The sequence below is a fragment of the Leucopleurus acutus genome, assembly GCF_964270905.1.
Source record: "Leucopleurus acutus genome assembly, chromosome: 2".
NCBI classification, from domain to species: domain Eukaryota; kingdom Metazoa; phylum Chordata; class Mammalia; order Artiodactyla; family Delphinidae; genus Leucopleurus; species Leucopleurus acutus.
The window spans coordinates 860,041-880,241 of record NC_139143.1 but is presented as its reverse complement, the minus strand read 5'-3'; the positions used below and the strand labels follow the sequence as shown (position 1 = coordinate 880,241).

General features: G+C 38.1%; 1 protein-coding gene across 1 annotated transcript in view; it reads right to left on the bottom strand.

Moving 5' to 3' along the window:
• Positions 1-20,201, bottom strand: part of KDM5B (lysine demethylase 5B) — a 75,859-nt gene that overhangs the window by 42,855 nt on the left and 12,803 nt on the right. The window contains exons 2-4 of the mRNA XM_082834340.1: positions 8,213-8,290; positions 6,738-6,860; positions 5,914-6,084 (exon numbers count right to left, since the gene is read on the bottom strand). Coding sequence (XP_082690466.1) covers positions 5,914-6,084; positions 6,738-6,860; positions 8,213-8,290 — 372 coding nt within the window. The remainder of the gene's footprint in view (positions 1-5,913; positions 6,085-6,737; positions 6,861-8,212; positions 8,291-20,201) is intronic.

Genomic DNA, 20,201 nt, shown 5'->3' with positions numbered 1-20,201 from the left:
GCAGTATAAGAAAACAAACAAACAAACAGGAAACAACTTATACTAAACTTTCTTTGGGTTATTTGTATGGAAATATGTTAATATAAATGTTTCAGACATTACATGAAATTTCTAAAAATCTTGTATGTTCTGGTATAATGTTATAAGTCATAATTCTAGTTACTACTTTAAAATGTACATCTCACAAATAACTAAATTTCCTTGTCAATTGCATTATTATGAACTTTCATCAAATCTTTAACCGTGGTCATTTTTAAGTCTTTTGTCATTTACAGACAGTTCTGGGTGTACTCTGATGCTTTTGCAAAAATGTTCCTATAAAAGGGTTTCACCTTCAAGGAATTCATGGAAAAGACTGACAAGTACAGGTTTCTGGTAACTGACTATACTGCTGAACTGAATGAATAAGCATTTTCAGAACTCTAACGGAAAACTGATGAATTCATAAAAGTGCTAACAAAAGATCAATATGAAAACACAGTTAATTACATGGGACTGAGTGAACTGATGAGGATGATTATAATTTTTATGACTTTCTGTTTGAATAAAAAAAAAATCCCACAAGGACTCAGAGACAAAAAATATACAAATCAATTTTCACAGCAAAGTAAAGGAGCTGTTACAGTTGAGGATTCCTGAACTGAATGTCAATATTATGACATAGTGTGAGTGTGTTTCGTGTTTGGTAATTGCAATCATTGTTGCTCTTGTTGTGGTCATCCATTTACAATGCTTGGTATCAGTTGATTTATCTCTTGTAAAAATAAAATACAGTGTGGTGTGTGAAAAAAAAAACAACAGAAAATAAAAGAATAAAAGTCGGGAAGAGCAGGTGAACTGAAGAACACCATCTTTCACACAAGGCTCCACGAGGGTCCCCAGCGCTCCTCTGGATGCGTGATATGTGGCCTTACAAGAATTAGAAAAGGAAAATTTGTCCCATATCTTTACTCTCAATTAGTGTTCACATGCAGAATGCTATAGTGACTGTTCGTTGAAAACTTACAGGTAGTTTTCACTACCTGTATGTCAGGCACTGTGTTGTATCTTATATGCATTTTATCATTTCATTTCCCTACAAAACACTATAATGTTGACACTATTAATGACACATTTTACAGATGAGGAAATTAAACCTTAGTATGCTTGAGTAACTGGTACAAGATCTCACAGCTGGTAATTATGTATTTGTATGGTTTGGTTATTGCACAATCATCCCTTTGGACTGTAACCTGTATAAGGACAGAACTGTATCTGTTGATGCCTCTATTCACCCCAGAGTGCTTCAACTATCTAACAGGGTCTTCATACATATATGTTTAATAAATATTTGTTCAAACACTGAATAATAGAATAAATGAATGAAGTTGGGAAAAAAATTAAAAAATAAAAGGATCACACACCACGATCAAGTGGGATTTATCCCAGGGATGCAAGGATTCTTCAGTATACGCAAGTCAATCAATGTGATACACCATATTAACCAACTAAAGAAGAAAAACCATATGATCATCTCAATAGATACAGAAAAAGCTTTTGACAAAATTCAACACCCATTTATGATAAAAATTCTCCAGAAAGTGGGCACAGAGGGAACCTACCTCAACATAATAAAGGCCATATGTGACAAACCCACAGCAAACATCATTCTCAATGGTGAAAAACTGAAAGCATTTCCTCTAAGATCAGAAACAAGACAAGGATGTCCACTCTCATCACTATTATTCAACATCGTTTTGGAAGTCCTAGCCACGGCAATCAGAGAAGAAAAAGAAATAAAAGGAATACAAATTGGAAAAGAAGAAGTAAAACTGTCACTGTTTGCAGATGACATGATACTATACATAGAGAATCCTAAAAATGCCACCAGAAAACTACTAGAGCTAATCAATGAATTTGGTAAAGTTGCAGGATACAAAATTAATGCACAGAAATCTCTTGCATTCCTATACATTAACAACAAAAGATCAGGAAGAGAAATTAAGGAAACAATCCCATTTACCATTGCAACAAAAAGAATAAAATACCTAGGAATAAACCTTCCTAAGGAGGTAAAAGACCTGCATTCAGAAAACTGTAAGACACTGATGAAAGAAATCAAAGATGACACAAACAGGGCTTCCCTGGTGGCACAGTAGTTGAGAGTCCACCCGCCGATGCAGGGGACACGGGTTCGTGTCCCGGTCTGGGAAGATCCCACGGGCCACGGAGTGGCTGGGCCCGTGAGCCATGGTCGCTGAGCCTGCGTGTCCGGAGCCTGTGCTCTGCAACGGGAGAGGCCACAACAGTGAGAGGCCTGCGTACCGCAAAAAAAAAAAAAAAAAAAAAAAAAAAAAAAGATGACACAAACAGATGGAGAGATATACCATGTTCTTGGATTGGAAGAAACGATACTGTGAAAATGACTACACTACCCAAAGCAATCTACAGATTCAATGCAATACCTATCAAATTACCAATGGCAGTTTTTACGCAGCTAGAAGAAAAAATCTTAAAATCTGTATGTAGACACAAAAGACCCCAAATAGCCAAAGCAGTCTTGAGGGGAAAAAACGGAGCTGGAGGAATCAGACTCCCTGACTTCAGACTACACTACAAAGCTACAGTAATCAAGACAATGTGGTACTGGCATAAAAACAGAAATACAGATCAATGGAATAGGATAGAAAGCCCAGAGATAAAGACATGCACCTATGGTGCAACTAATCTATGACAAAGGAGGCAAGGATATACAATGGAGAAAAGACAGTTTCTTCAATAAGTGGTGCTGGGAAAACTGGACAGCTACATGTAAAAGAATGAAATTAGAACACTCCCTAACACCATATACAAAAATAAACTCAAAATGGATTAGAGAGCTAAATGTAAGACCAGACACTATAAAACTCATAGAGGAAAACACAGGAGGAACACTCTTTGACATAAATCACAGCAAGATCTTTTGTGATCCACCTCCTAGAGTAATGGAAATAAAAACAAAAAGAAACAAATGGGACCTAATGAAACTTAAAAGCTTTTGCACAGCAAAGGAAACTACGAACAAGACAAAAAGACAACCCTCAGAATGGGAGAAAATATTTGCAAACGAATCAACGGACAAAGGATTAATCTCCAAAATATATAAACAGCTCATGCAGCTCAATATTAAAAAAGCAAACAACCCAATCCAAAAATGGGCAGAAGACCTAAATAGACATTTCTCCAAAGAAGACATACAGATGGCCAAGAAGCACATAAAAACTGCTCAACATCACTAATTATTAGAGAAATGCAAATCATAATTACAATGAGGTTATCACCTCACACCAGTTAAGAATGGGCATCATCAGAAAATCTACAAACAACAAATGCTGGAGAGGGTGTGGAGAAAAGGGAACCCTCTTGCACTGTTGTGGGAAAGTAAATTGATACAGCCACTCTGGAGAACAGTATGGAGGTTCCTTAAAAAACTAAAAATAGAATCACCATACGACCCAGCAATCCCACTACTGGGCATATACCCAGAGAAAACCATAATTCAAAAAGACCGCTATGTTCATTACACCCCAATGTTCATTGTAGCACTATTTACAATAGCCAGGTCATGGAAGCAAACTAAATGCCCATTGACAGACGAATGGATAAAGAAGATGTTGTACATATATACAATGGAGTATTACCCAGCCATAAAAAGGAGTGAAATTGGGTCATTTGTAGAGACGTGGATGGATCTAGAGACTGTCGTACAGAGTGAAGTGAGTCAGAAAGAGAAAAACAAATATCGTATATTAACGCATATATGTGGAACCTAGAAAAATGGTACGGATAAACTGGTTTGCAGGGCAGAAATTGAGATACAGATGTAGAGAACAAACGTATGGACACCAAGGGGGGAAAGTGGCGGGATAGGGTGAGGGTGGTGGGATGAACTGGGAGATTAGGATTGACATATATACACTAATATGTATAAAATAGATAACTAATGAGAACCTGCTGTATAAAAAATAAAATAAAATTCCAAAAAGAAAAAAAGAATTCAGCAACAGGAGAAATCAAATCAAGTTCTGGGTATAAAAATGGAATGACACAGAGTCATTAAAATCTGTATCTTCAGGCTTCCCTGGTGGCACAATGGTTAAGAATCCGCCTGCCAATGCAGGGGACACGGGTTCGAGCCCTGGTCTGGGAAGATCCCACATGCTGTGGAGCAACCAAGCCCATGCGTCACAACTACTGAGCCTGCCCTCTAGAGCCTGCGAGCCACAACTACTGAGCCCGTGTGCTGCCACTACTGAAGCCTGAATGCCTAGAGCCCATGCTCTGCAAAAGAGAAGTCACCCCACCAGAAGCCTGAGTACCTCAACGAAGAGTAGCCCCAGCTCGTCATAACTAGAGAAAGCCTGCACGCAGCAACGAAGACCCAACACAGCCAAAAATAAATAAATTGAAAAAAAAACCCCAAAAGACCTGTATCTTCAAAAATATACAGTGACACGTTAAGCAGGAAAAATACTGTATACGTAAAGAATACACTTCCAATTTGTGTGTATGTGCATAAAAATAGCCTTGAAAGAAAAAACAGATGAGAGGATTAGGAGGGATTTATTTTCATCATACTTTCCTTTGTTTTTATACTTTCCACAGTGAACATGTATCAGTAGGCCCTTCAACAGATATTTATCTGTGTTGTAGATGTAATGTTTGTAAACGGTATCTTTGAATACCTGTTCCTTTCAGACTATGATTGTATAAATGCTTACCCACTTTTCAACTATGAAACTTAGGGCCCCTCTAAGTATACAGACGAGCTATTTCTAAACCCATAAAGCAGAGAGACTCTCTCTCTCCCTTTATTCTTCTAACTTCTACACCGAGATAAGAAGGTTCAAAGGAGAAAATCTATTGTGGGCAACTGTATGTAGATCTGACCATAAAACAGAGACATAAAGGCTCCATATACAACATTTTAAACAATTTCATCCATGGGTTCACTAAACATTCACACAGTGCACATTTCTTTAAACAAGTTTCTGAGTATCAGTCACATTTTCTAGGCTAAGAAGAAAGCCCACCTGGAATCAAGGGAGAGAGAAAAGAAAAACACAATGCTACGAAAACCTATAGGATTTAAGCATTCCAGATGGTATGTCTGTATCAAGACAGAGTTTTGATTAGCAGGTTTACCCTCGGAAACTATGCTGTGATCTTCCTCCCTCTCTATAGCACAGTAACGATTTCTAAAATTACAGGGCTCACTGCTCTAGTGTAGAATATCTCAAAGGGTGTAAACAATTATGACATTCTGCTTTCTACCAGGGCCTAAAATAAGTGGGAAGTTTTTATAATATTGTTTTGCTTTTAATTAGAACAAATGTTTTTATCTGAATAATTTGGCAAATACCACCTTTGTAAGGAAACAAACACAGTTACATAGGAACTATTAGCAGAGGGCTCCATGAGCTGTCCAGCATTACTGAGTCCCCTACTCCCTACCAATGTCAACATCCTATGAAAATCTCCTTGGAGACCTCAGAGACCTCAGCTGGCAAAAGAGAGCAGGCAGGCAAGTTATTTCACATGTTGTATTTTCATGTGACAACCAGGAATACACTTTAAACAGTAAGTGAATGCAAAAGCATAAGCCGCAACAAGTAGGTAATAACCAACTGCTGTAAGAAAGGAACATCTATAGCAAAGTTAATACAGATTTCAGTTTTTGACAACAAAGGAATATTTCCTCTGTAACCTTATTCACTCCAAACCTTCTTAGTATGGTTGCTCTCAAAACAGAACTAAAACATTGGAGGAAAAAATCCATAAAACAAAAGTCTTCCAAGCAAGTCTTCCACCCATAATCAAGGCTTTTTCATTCCTCCCAAAGACCATGTGCCAATAAGCAGTGAAATAAAACAGGTTAAGGCTAGCCCCACTCACCCTCAAACTGTCTCCAGACAGGAATAAGTTGTAGGGGTTGAGAATTCGCTCATAATGCCCTCTGATATGGGAGCCCACAGCTTTGCCAGGAGCAAACCCCATCTTGGTGGCAATTTTGGTCCATTTTCTATCCTTGCAAACAACTGCAAATCCACCTTCCTCTGCAACTAACTGTTAAATAAAACAGCAAAGGAAATTAGTTTTTGGCTGTGGTCATCTTTTAAAAATACATTTTCCAAGTAAAATATATATATATATGCACTATTAATTTTAAACTAGAAATTTTAAACACTGCTTTTAACAGCATATTCCATAAACTTTTTGTACCCCTCCAAAAGCTACTTCTCAGTTCCCCAAAGCAGCCAAGATTTTCCATGAGGAAGAATTAAATTAGCAATGAAATCTCTGATAAAGAAAAGGTTCTAGTAAACTGAGGAGTAGCAAGAACGGCAGCATGTCTGGTGGAAATAATGCAGGCTTTAGACTGAAATGAACTTTAAGATATAGAATTATAACTCAGCTTTTTCAGTTGGTCAACTTGGACACTGAAAGCCTCTGTTGTCTTGTCTGCAATAAAACAGACAGGAATATCTACGAGGACCATTACGAAGTTTAAAAATTACCAAAAAACAGGTGGCAGCAAAATATTTCATGAGATAAGGCTTTCAGACCAGACAAGCAGAGACCAATTTAATCACAAAACTAAATGAAGAATTTTATTTTACATATTTCAAGCAGTAAGTTTCTTATTTTAAGGCAAAGAAGATCAAATTCATGCTGTCAGAAAAATTATTCAATGAGAAAGATGGTCATTAGGCTTTTACCTTATTAAGCTGAAACAAGTCCAAGATCTTCCTCTCCACATGTGGAATTTTCAGAGTACTTCCCTGTAATTCCCAGTACTTTGCAATCTGGTCCAAGAAATTTAATTTTACACGAGTTTGAGCCTAAATGACAAAGAACTGAGTTTTACTTTTACCTAGCTTATTATAAAGCTCCTGTCTATTACCTGTGCATGTGATATTTTCATTCTTAGACTATTTAAGTGCAATACCACTTATGAATTCAATAGGGGAAACTTCCCCAGAATATACAGAATAAAACTGGTTAAATAATTATACGTTAACTCAACAAAAATTTAATTCAGCCCCTACCATGTGCCAGGTAAGTAGTAGTTACACACTCAGTAAGTCCTCTCGTAACATAAATAGGCGACCTGAGAGGTGCTTTATTTATGGAGTATCATAAGTAAGATTCTATATGCCCCTTTCGTCCTTTTACAGTTTGGGTATTTTAAAGTCTTGTTCTCTAAGAATACAAATTTTCTGATTTGCTCAAACACAAATCTAAAAGCAGATTTACAACAGAACCACTTATCTTTAAAGTCCTGATAACTTAAAGATAACAGAAAACCAGAAACTTTCTTAAATGTTATTCCCTTAACAGATTATTAATGTCACCTACAAGTCATTTTTTAAAATTTTGTCATTTTTCTTTCCGCTCATTGTGAAATTAAGTCAGACAGTTTTAAGACTTTTATCTTGCACAAGACCAAAATTGAGATCAATATTCAGAAATTCCCAACCACGTCAAAGTTAATACCCACCTCCCCATCTTTCAAGCTCAACATGAAAATACATTGAAATACTTGAAAATACATACACTAGACGCTACTACTGCCAATGCCCACAGAATTCCAGTGGGCATATGTGCCATTTAAGTTAAGAATGTTTGGTTTAGTATAGAAAAACAAAACATGGTTCAATATGAAAATCAGATTAGCAAAACATTCATATAAACAATGAACCTCTATGCTATCAATACCCAAGCCTTATTCACCCAGCACTTTAGGGCTTAAGTCGCCCACAGACTAAAGAAGAAATACTACCTCTTCTCTAGAGAATCCCCTGTGCTATTCACTCCTCCTAGGAAAAGTAAAGTGTGTTATTAAATCTAACTGAAGACATGTATTTTGGAAGAATATCAGAGCTGGAGAATCTTTTCCATTAAATGGTTCTGAAAGCACATGCCTTTCAAAACCTAAACTCTATTGGTTGTCACCTAGATTGAGAAGGATTTAAATGCATTTATTAATTAATAGGCTGGCAATTACTGACAAAAATCAGTGTTTTTAATGAAACTGGGTTGGTTGCAAAGGCTTATCGCCATTTGTTTTACCATGATTATCAGTTACTAGCCATGTTTTCGCTTCACTGAAACCACTAGATTTGTGACACAGCCTCTTTCAAAGAAGCCCCCGCTGGAATACAGGCAACCAGCATTGTAGTTAAGACATTACCTCCAACTCATTCAGCCTCTGGATACGTGGGGTAAAATGAAGTTTGTCAACATCACATGCAAATGGTGGCTGCCAATCCTAGTGGAGAAGCAAAGGTTTTCATTAGAAAAATTTATAATTCTGACATTTCAAAAATGGTTTTAAAGTTAAAACCCTGGTTAAGTAAAGCACGTTATCTCTACTGAGTCAGAACACAGGGCAGTAGTTTAACTCTTTTTCCACCAGAACAGCAGAATATGTATGATGACCCTTCTCCAAATGACACATTCTGCACACACCCCGCCTAGCACTCCTCCAACCAACAACGTCACTGAGCCTCAACCGCCGTTGAAAAATCATCAACTCAGGCAAAAAAAGACTTTGACTCCTCTATTCCATAAGTATCTCTCCTCCTACAAAATAGCTATATTAATGTCAAATTATCTACAGACTGTATTTTAATATATGTAACCCAGTTACATTAACTTTTTTTTTTTTTTTTTTTGTGGTACGCGGGCCTCTCACTGCTGCGGCCTCTCCCGCTGCAGAGCACAGGCTCCGGACGCGCAGGCCCAGCGGCCACGGCTCACGGGCCCAGCCGCTCCGCGGCACGTGGGATCCTCCAGAACCGGGACATGAACCCGCGTCCCCCGCACCAGCAGGCGGACCCTCAACCACTGCGCCGCCAGGGAAGCCCTACATTAACTTTTATTATAAAGTTGAGGATAAGTTCTTCTGTGGGGGGAAAAGAAAAAAACTGACATCCAAAACCAATTTTAAGAATCACCCTTAACATATCTACTGATACAGGTTCTTGGAAGAATTGCTATCAGGAGAAAACAGACAGGAAGGAGAATGTGTATGGACTGTTGTCTGTAAGTGGAGAAAACTGGAAACAACTTAAATGTTCATGATAAGAGAATAGTTTAAAGGCATAAAAATTATGCTGTGTTAATAGGTAGAGTTTCAGTTTGGAATAATGAAAAGGTTCTGGAGACGGACAGTGGTGATGGTTGTACAACACTGTGAATGTATTTAATGTTACTGAATTGCATGCACCCTTAAAATGGTCACAATGGTATATTTTATATTATTCAGTATTTTAATATTTCAACATAATTTTTTAAGATAAAAACGTTCATGCTGTTATATAGCTCTATTGACACTGAAAATTTTCCTTATATATATTTTATGAAAGAAAGAAAAACAGGCCGTGCAATAGAAAAATAAAACACTGGAAAGAGACAGCAAAATGGTTAACAGCGGTTTGTCTTTGGTAGGATTATAGGTGATTTTTCTTTTGCTTCCTTACCCATCTTAAATACGATCGGAAATATATTAAATACACCAAGTAATACCTATTAAATAATAAATTATTTTAGAGTAAGAGAACAAGTTAATACAAATGTTGGTACATCTGTAAATGACAATAAAATACTCTACAGCAGTAATAAAGAATACCTAGATGTTATAAACATGGAAAGATAGCCAACAGCGGATGAGTAAAAAACTGAAACATGGCAATTTGTGTTAACATATGTAAATTTTAAAGACTGTTGTAATAGGAAGGGGGAAAGAGGTTATTTACTGCAAATTTATACTGCTGGAGTTTATCACTGCTTTTAGTTTAAAAGTAAAACAGGTTTTGTTTTTGTGATACAAACACTTAAGTAAAAATGCCCACCAGCAATGCCTGATTAAATGTTATGTTAAAAAGTAAATTTTACAACTGTTTTTCAAAGGAAAAAAGCGGATTACAAATTGGTACAAAGCTATTTACTACCACCCCAAAAAAGAATAGGAAGAAAAAAAAAGAAAAGAAAAAATGGCAATACTGTTTAAGAAGTCAATGACAGATCAGGACTTCAAGAGCCTAATGCTGTCATACAGCCTCTTCAACAAAGACTATGGCTAATGTTTAAATGCCAGTTAAAGATATACTGTACTGCTAATAAACTTAAAAAAATACTACCTACGCCATCCTGGGTCAAAATGATTACAGTGATTTTTGTTTACCTTGATAACTGAAGATAAAGAAAGCAATGTGTTTAATTACACATAATACAACGTAGCAGAAGGAAATCCCATCGCTTCTTAATATTCTGTGGCAGGCTAATGGAAGACTTGATATTGCTCAGAGCTTTGCTCTCTAATACTTTATAGAAGCTGTAGGCTTTCTGAAATGAATTGATCTGGGTTGAAGGTTAGACCAAAAATATATCAAAGATAATGTGTCAGAATATACAAGTAAATGATTAACATACTGTCCAAATGACCTGCAATTTTTATAGATTAAGATTTATGAGTAATGTATAATGATATCCTCCAATGAATCAAATATGCCTTCTACTCCCAAAATACGATACAAAAATTAATCTCATCTTAAGTCTACATATTAAAGTTTTATAAATTAAGGTGAGCTGTGTCTTTGTATGTATGTATGTTATTTAATTTATACTTGTTTTAGCCTGAACCCATTTTCAAATAAAATAAATCCTAAAACATCAAAGTGAAAACACTATGTATCTGTCACTAAGGAAGTTCACACAGTGGGTATAATACGTTTAAAACTAAAACTGTGTCAGTAGATCATTCCTTCATTAAACACAGATCACTGCAAATTGTCTCCTCCTCTGGTTACAAAGAATGAGAGAAAATGGGATAAATGTCATTCGGTTTTGAGACTTTGTCAGCTGTAAAGCTCTACTCCAATAAAACGATTACATATTATTTGCAATGCTCACTGTCATATTAGAACAAAGATATTCTTGGCAAAGTCTGGCCTCTTTGGGCCATGACTTCTACATGCAGAAAAAAGCCATTTACACAACATTGTAAATCAACTAATTTCAATAAAAAGATTTTTAATTAAAAAAAAAAGCCATCAGGGCTTCCCTGGTGGCGCAGTGGTTGAGAGTCCACCTGCCGATGCAGGGGACACGGGTTCGTGCCCCGGTCCGTGAAGATCCCACATGCCGCGGAGCGGCTGGGCCCCGTGAGCCATGGCCGCTGAGCCTGCGCGTCCGGATCCTGTGCTCCGCAGTGGGAGAGGCCACAACAGTGAGAGGCCCACGCACCGCAAAAAAAAAAAAAGAAAGAAAAAGTAAATAAAGAGGTAACAACAAAAAAGTCATCAGAGAAGGAACGAGACCATATTAAAGCCTCTAAGAAGTGAAAAATTTCAAACAGGAATATAATCCTCAAATTAAGTAGTCAAAAAAACAAATTAAGTAGTCAAATAAACAATGAAAATCTCCATTTAGAAACGTGATAATTTTTGGTTTGACACTTAAGTATCTAAAAGGGATATCATGTAATCTAACCAAAACTTTTAGCCTCTACCAATAAAATGGTTCATAAAATCATTTTTTTCCTAACATAAAAATAGCATTTCCAGGGCTTCACCTGGTGGCGCACAAGTTAAGAATCTGCCTGCCAATGCAGGGGACATGCGTTCGAGCCCTGGTCCAGGAAGATCCCACATGCTGTGGAGCAACTAAGCCCGTGCGCCACAACTACTGAGACTGCACGCTAGAGCCCACAAGCCACAACTACTGAGACCGCATGCCACAACTCCTGAAGCCCGCACACCTAGAGCCCACGCTCCACAACAAGAGAAGCCACCACGGTGAGAAGCCCGCGCACCGCCACTAAGAGTAGCTCCTGCTCACCGCAACTAGAGAAAGCCCACACTCAGCAACGAAGACCCAATGCAGCCAAAAATTAATTAATTAATTAATAATTTTTTTTAAAAAAAAAACAGCATTTCCATACAAACAAGATAATAGACTACAAGGAGTTCCATGTAAATTCCCTGCTAAAATTCATCTTAATTTCCTTTAAAAACTTTAAAATGGTTTTATTTTAACCCTTTCAGAATAAAAGTACAACTATTTTATTTAAAAGCTCAATTATTTTCCTGAGCATTAAAAAACATATTCCTTGGGAAAGCAGTTAAGTAGGCCATCGACGCTTAAAAACCCTCAGAGAGGCCTGAGAAACACCAGGTAAACATTTTCCTTAGTCCTAGCACTAACCAAGCAAAAGTAAGTTACCACACATTTAACTGAGAGAAATGTTTGAAATTATAAAATTGGCCAGTATGAAAATAACTTTCATCGAGTGCTAAAGATATTTCAAAAACACCATGAAAATTCACTCTGTAAATGATCCACTGTTAGCATCCACATACTTAACATACTGGAATACTGTTTTAATCTTTCTAGAGGTTAAGACCTAATGATCAGCAAAACAAGAAAGTATACCCTCTACAGAGCTCACTACAAGTTAGTTCTCTGATTCCCTGCAGACAAAACCAATTAAAAATCAGCCTCAAAAGCACATTCTGGTTAGTTTACAAATAACAACATGAATTAAGAACCAAAGCATTTTTCTAATTGCGTATATTCTATCAAACCCAGTCATCACTGAATAAATGCACTCACAGGATTTTAATCCAATGCCAGCAGAGGTAAACTCAGTGTTGTTAATACAGGTTCTTATAGTTTCTGTGTTATCAACATTACCACAGAACTTCGGGGAAACTTTTAAGGATCCAAACAAAGAATTTATCTTAGTATTTTAAGGCAAGTTAGAAAAGCTTTCTGTTGAGCCTAAGATTTATCAACCTTAATAAAGATTTCAGTAACACATATATGAAATACAATTTAAAAGACTACTTTCTCATCAATTAAATGGTCTGTCAGTAAGATATCCTTAAGACACCTGCACAAATGGAAGAGGTAGTACATGGCACAGCATAATCATTATAAATTCCCACTTATAAATGACAAGAACAGACGTACTGTTTACGAACCCCCAGGCACCTATGCGGCTCCTGACAACACTGAAGGCGGTGTCTGTCAGGAAAGCTCTGCAATACAAAAGGCCTCGTTCCAAGTCTTCCCAAAAAGGTAAATAGAATGCTAGTGCAGCTTCTTACTTCCCTCCGGGCAGACTTGGCCCCAAGCAGCTTTAATTAGCCACCAATTTGTTCAAAGCCTGTTTAAGATCTCCGGTCCTCAGTGAGCCACTAGTAAAAACACTTTATTTTGAGGATTTCCTTTTTAGACTATGGAACCACACTTTTATACCCTAAAGCCTAGGCATTTAAATTGTAAATAGAACTGAGTGTATGTGGATTTTTCTGGGAAGGCTCACAGCTTTCACCAGGGTCTCAAAGGGGTCTGTAACCAAACAAAGGTCCTGAGAATATGTCCGGCTTTCCTTTAAAAATTTTGCACCTTCAGGTTCTTATCTCACTACCCCAACCCACTTTCTTTCAATCCCTTCTCTTTTTACTTAACCAAGCATATTAATAATGGATAAGACACTTGTTCCTCAGAATGTAAGCAGGCGATTAGTATAGGACCAAAAAAAAAAAAGAGCAACGCACTGAAAGTCAGAAGACCAGAATTTGCGATTCGTTTCTCTTACCACCACTTCAGGAATCTCAACTTTTCCATCTGTAAAGTACGAACAATAGCTACTTTCAGGACTATGGTAAGAACTGAAATTACAAATGTAAAGTTTGTTTTATTATAAAGCAAAAATAACAAGTATTACATGACATTAAGTTCTGACCACTGAAATGTAATTTTCCTCTAACAAGAAGTGAATGCAACCTCAACTTTCAAGGAGCAACTGACCTCTGAAGTTTACCTTTAAGGACCCCATCCTTTCAGCCTAACTCTAGTTAGCATCTAGTGGCCAACCAGCACTTTTCATCATAGCAATTTCAACACAGGTTAAAGAGTTCCCCTAAATAAAGCAAACATTTTACAATAACTATAAATGGAGTATAACCTTTAAAAAAGAAGAGAGCTTCCCTGGCAGCGCAGTGGTTAAGAATCAGCCTGCCAATGCAGGGGACAAGGGTTCAAGCCCTGGTCCAGGAAGATCCCACATGCCGGGGAGCAACTAAGCCCGTGCGCCACAACTACTGAGCCTGTGCTCAAGAGCCTGCGAGCCTGCATGCCACAACTACCAAAGCCTGCACAACTACTGAAGCCCACGCGCCTAGAGCCCATGCTCTGCAATGAGAAGCCACCGCAATGAGAAGCCCGCACACCGCAAGGAAGAGTAGCCCCCGCTCACCGCAACTGAAGAAAGCCCGCGCACAGCAACAAAGACCCAATGTAGCCAAAAATAAATAAATATATAATAAAGTTCCCTTTAAAAAAAGAAGAAAGCAACATTTTTTTTAATTAAATATATTTATTTATTTATTTTTGGTTGTGTTGGGTCTTCGTTGCTGCGTGCGGGCTTTCTCTAGTTGCGGCGAGCAGGGGCCATTCTTCATCACAGTGCGCGGGCCTCTCACTGTCATGGCCTCTCTTGTTGCGGAGCACAGGCTCCAGACGCACAGACTCAGTAGTTGTGGCTCACAGGCCCAGTTGCTCCGCGGCATGTGGGATCGTCCCAGACCAGGGCTCGAACCCGTGTCCCCTGCATTGGCAGGCAGATTCTCAACCACTGTGCCACCAGGGAAGCCCAAAAGCAACATTTTTTAAAAAAGAAATAACAGTATATTTGGGAGAGAAAATAACTTTTTGTTTTAACTTGCATCCTGACTTTTTAAAGATAATTATATATATTATGTATTAAATCCCTCTGTATACACATTGCTATTTTATACATTTAACTCAATAAAGTCAGAATAAACTTATATAAAATTAAAAGCAAAAACAAAAAAGGGCTCCCCTGTATCATCCTCATCTGTCATTTCTTCAGTGCTGAGTTTTAAGGCACAGTGGTGCCCTTTACCACCTCCTGTACAGTAGAACAGATGTTAAAGAGGGTAGGCTCTCAGTCACACTGCCTGGGTTCAAATCCTGACTCTACTGTGTGGGTCTGAACTAGGTTCATCTTCCTGTGCCTTAGGTACATGTAAAAAGGGGAAACCAAGAGGCTTAAATAAAATAATAGGGGCAAAGCCTTTAGACAGGTGCCTGGCATTTACAAAGTAAATGGTTAAAAAAAAAAAAAAAAGACAATGATTAGGGAATGTTCATGTTGCAAAGCTTTGTAGTTTCCAGGAAGCCTACTACAACCTTGTTTTTGTTTTTGATTGGTTATGTTTAACACAGTGGTTTTGATTCTCTAATCTTCATTATAAATCTGTATAAGATAGAATTCATTAATATATACTACTCAAGGTCCATTAATCTATTTTTTTGCTGTACTCTTTTTCCAGCATTGAGATACATGCATCTTGCTTTTTAAAGTCAGAGAATGTACTGTCATATTTCCATGCTTAAAGAGCTTCCTAGGGGATTCCCTGGCGGTCCAGTGGTTAGGACTCTACGCCCAGGTTCAATCCCTGGTCGGGGAAATAAGATCCCACATGCCGCGTGGTGTGGCCAAAAAAAAAAGGAAACAAAGAAAGAAAAAAGAGGGCTTCCCTGGTGGCGCAGTGGTTGAGAGTCCACCTGCCGATGCAGGGGACACGGGATCGTGCCCCGGTCCGGGAAGATCCCACATGCCGCGGAGCGGCTAGGCCCGAGAGCCATGGCTGCTGAGCCTGCGCGTCTGGAGCCTGTGCTCCGCAACGGGAGGGGCCCCAACAGTGAGAGGCCATTGTATCGCAAAAAAAAAAAAAAAAAAAAAAAAGAGCGCGCTTCCTATAAGATTGTCTTAGGTTTATTAATCCAAGGGTAGAGGCATGGATCTGCCAAGAGAGGAGCTGCTAGGGTGGCAATGGAATTCAGCTTCTGTAACACAAAAAACAACACTCTAGTGGGCAAGCCTACATACGGTCCCATATCAGTATTTTATATTGATCAAGCCATTTCCTGTATATCCACTACATAAAACTTCCTGATACTTTTTTCCTAATACAAAAGTAACGCTTACTGATGAAATTGCAGAAAAAAACATATAAGGAAGAAAAAATGAGCCAAAATCTCAGAGAAAAACCTGTTACATTTTGTTACACGTCCTTCCAGTATTTTTTCCAAAATGCTTATCTTCATAATTTCAAACCAAAAAAAATTATATTGCCTTCTACTTATTACTATACTGGGAACATTAACATTTCATTGTATTGATACTTAAAAAATTTCTTAGTATTTGACATTTAGGCTATTTCCTTTACTTTCCAATGTTAGTCATTATAAACAAAATATCTATACCTTCTAGGAAGCTTGTTTCAGCTCCATTCAGGGTCACATTTTACATACTGCAGTTACAGGAAAAAAGAAATCAACATGATCACAGTGATTGCAGATGCCTGCCTGAGACTGCCTTTTATTAATGATGGCGTGTTCTGCCTCTATAGAGAAGTGTAAAAATGGTTATTAAGGAAGAATCTAAAATGAAAACTACCTTCCTAGAACAGTGCAATGGATGTTCAATAAATGTTACTGAACAAGTAAAAAGTCTAATTAATTTTAAATGTCTCTGTAAAGCTAAAGATTAAAAAATATAAAATCAAAAAAGCTCTGCTAAAAATTTGCCAATGAAGAAAACCTGGTGACAAGAATTTGGAAACAAAGAGAACAATGTTTTAGTAAAAACACATCATGCGGGCTTCCCTGGTGGCGCAGTGGTTGAGAGTCCGCCTGCCGATGCAGGGGACATGGGTTCGTGCCCCGGTCCAGGAAGATCCCACATGCCGCAGAGTGGCTGGGCCCGTGAGCCATGGCCGCTGAGCCTGCGCGTCCGGAGCCTGTGCTCCACAGCGGGAGAGGCCACAACAGTGAGAGGCCCGCGTACCGCAAAAAAAAAAAAAAACACACACACACACACAAAAAAACATCATGCTCCTTATTTAGATACGGGCAACTGTATCAAGCAAGGTTCATACTGTAGCACAGGGTTTACTTTAGTTAAGTGTAATACAAAAACTCCCACAGCTTTAGTGTTTAAATCATTCCACAGCCAACAGAAAAGACTGCAAGAATAAATGTCCCTTTAAAAAAAAGAAAAAAAATTTGCCCATATACCCAGTCAGTCCTCCTCAAAACGGTCAAGGTCATCAAAACCAAGAAATCTGAGAAACTGCCACAGCTAAGAAGAGCCTAAAGAGACCTGACAACCAAACGCAATGTGGTGTCCTGAATGAGATCCTGGAACAGAAGAGGACGTTAGGTAAAACCTGAGTTCATCTGTGTAAGTTCATGGACTTGGGTTAATAACAACAGTGGTTCACTGATTATAATAAATGTGTCATACTGATAATGCAGAATGGTAAGAAACTGGGAAATGAGGTGAGAAGTATATGGGAACTCAACTATCTTCTCAATTTTTCTGTATATTTAAAACAGTTCAAAATAAAAAGTCAATCATTTGGATCAATTTTTATCTTTTGTGTTCCAAACCCTTCTGATTCCAATAGAGAGCTCTCAACAAATGAAACACAATCATATCTTTAATATAAAAAAATTTAAACTTGACAAAATGAGACCATAAAGGCCCACTTCGACAGTTCAGTTGTTACTGGCTATGTGGAAAAACTTACTGTTTGCCTTTTTGAAAACACTTTAAAATTTTCACTTCACAGAAGCAACAGATAGGTGAATAAGGGAAGTTTTTACCAAACCCTCTACTGGTGTTATAATATCCTCTTCAAAGGTTGAGCACAAAGAGAAACTGCTTATGCATAGGTCCTAGATTTATTCCTATTGAGTCAAGCCTTTGCAGAAGTTAAGTTCCTTTTTTAGTACTGCCACTCTCAAATTTTTGGCCTTAGGTCCCCTTTAAACTCTTAAAAATTGACGGCTTCGAAGAGTTTTACTTCAGATGGGTTCTATCCATTCATTTTTATTGCATTAGAAATTAAAAGACATTAAAAAAAATTCATTTAATAATAAGCAAAGAATTGGTGAGAAGAGTTTTATTTTGCAAATCTCTTTAATGTCTGGCTTAATAGAAATAAGCTGGAGTTTCATATCTTCTGCTGTCAATCAGTTGTTGTATATGTTGTTTTGGTTAAAATATATGAAGATAAGCTCGTCACAGATAAACATTTAGTTGAAAAGAGGAAGTTCCCGCGGACCTGCTGAAAAGGTCCTGTGAACTCTCCAAAAGTCCTCAGCCCAAACCTTGAAAACAACAGCCCAAACCTTGGAAACAACTAACAGACCCCTACAGGGTTCCCCATCCAATCTGCCCCTCCAGAGAACTCTGTCCACACAGATTTTAAAAGCGGCCACTTCAAGTGTTTTCTCCATTCACTAACAATGATTTCTTGACCTGCTTGTGTAATGCCAACGTTTTTAGAAAAGCATATGGCAACCCATTCTTCCCTAAAGTCCTACCACCAAAAAGAACCTGAAAATACCAATGCAATCATTTGCAAACATACACGGACTTTTGATAGTTGTACTAAGATAATAAGTACCAGGAATAAGAACATTTGTTAAAGTTTTAACTCCTATAGGTGGGGCTTGGTAAGAGCCAGTTTTCAGTTTTACACAACTTCTTGTTTAAAAGAGTGTTTTAATTTCTGAATATTAAGTATTTGGGAAGGCAAAGCATTGTTTCTATGGACCATCTATTAGTAAATGAAAATACACCAGTAAAAAAGAGACATGTCGGGACTTCCCTGGTGGTCCAGTGGTTAAGAATCCGTCTTCCAATGCAAAGGATGTGGGTTCGATCCCTGGTTGGGGAACTAAGACCCCACATGCCGTGGGGCAATTAAACCCACATGCTGCAATGAAAGATCCCGCGTGCTGCAACTATGACCCAGGATGGCCAAAAATAAATAAATAAATACATACATAAGAGGCATGTCATGGTGTTTACTTATTAAGCATTAGTCCCAATAAATTCCTTTTCCACCACTTTTAATAAATCTTGGAAATGATAATCTGTATTTATACGGCCTCTAAATTACTTAAATTTATTATTGTTAAAGCCATATGAAAATATTGACATAAAACAGTCCTCCCAATGATACTGCTTCTCAAACCTCAAAGAAATAGTTTCCTCCCCGGCCCCTCTGTACGAACAAGCTAAGTATAATCTGGTTTATAAACAGTAAGAGGGAATAACTAGATCATATGGAGGCCATCTTACTCTTCCAAAATGTCCTTAATAGATAGCTACCAAAGTTACCTGGAGTGATTCATACAGATTTTTGCACATCCCAAAAGTCTCATCAAGCCTATAATGGAAGTATCCTTTTAAATTCACAGAGGAGGCTTCCCTAGTGGCACAGTGGTTAAAAATCCACCTGCCAATGCAGGGGACACGGATTCCAGCCCTGGGCCAGGAAGATCCCACATGCCACGGAGCAACTAAACCAGTGCGCTACAACTACTGAGCCTGCGCTTTAGAGCCTGCAAGCCACAACTACTGAGCCCTCGTGCCACAACTACTGAAGACCACGCACCTAGAGCCCGTGCTCTGCAACAAGAGAAGCCACCGCAATGAGAAGCCCACGCACCACAATGAAGAGTAGCCCCTGCTCGCCACAAGAGAAAGCCTGCACGCAGCAACGAAGACCCAGTGCAGCCAAATAAATAAATACATTTATTTTTTAAAAAAATTATAAAATTCACAAGGAAGGCTTCTAAGAAAGCTAAATCCCTAGAACAAATCATCTTCCACTTAAATGGGCTGACAACATGATGGTCAATCATGAAAAGTTAACAGGAAAGCATTATTCATTTCAGGCCATTCACAGACATCTTATGGTCACTGAACGAGTCCAGAAGAAATTTCAGATCCTTCTCCCTTACAGCAATTATAACTGGTGCAAACGTTACTTCAATATGCCTACACCAAACCATATTATGATCAAGTAGCTACAGTGCCACGGTTCCTCCCCTGCAAGGAAATTAGTTAGTAAGTAGTTTTGATTGTTTTCTTTCATACCTAGGATCCCAGTGAGGAAAAGGCAATTTTCTGACAGAAAACTGAGACTGCTAAAGTTAAGAAAAGATTACATACTTCAGAAAGGTTCAAAAAATGATTTGTCAGGCTTCCTTGGTGGCACAGTGGTTAAGAATTTGCCTGCCAATGCAGGGAACATGGGTTTGAGCCCTGGTCCAGGAAGATCCCA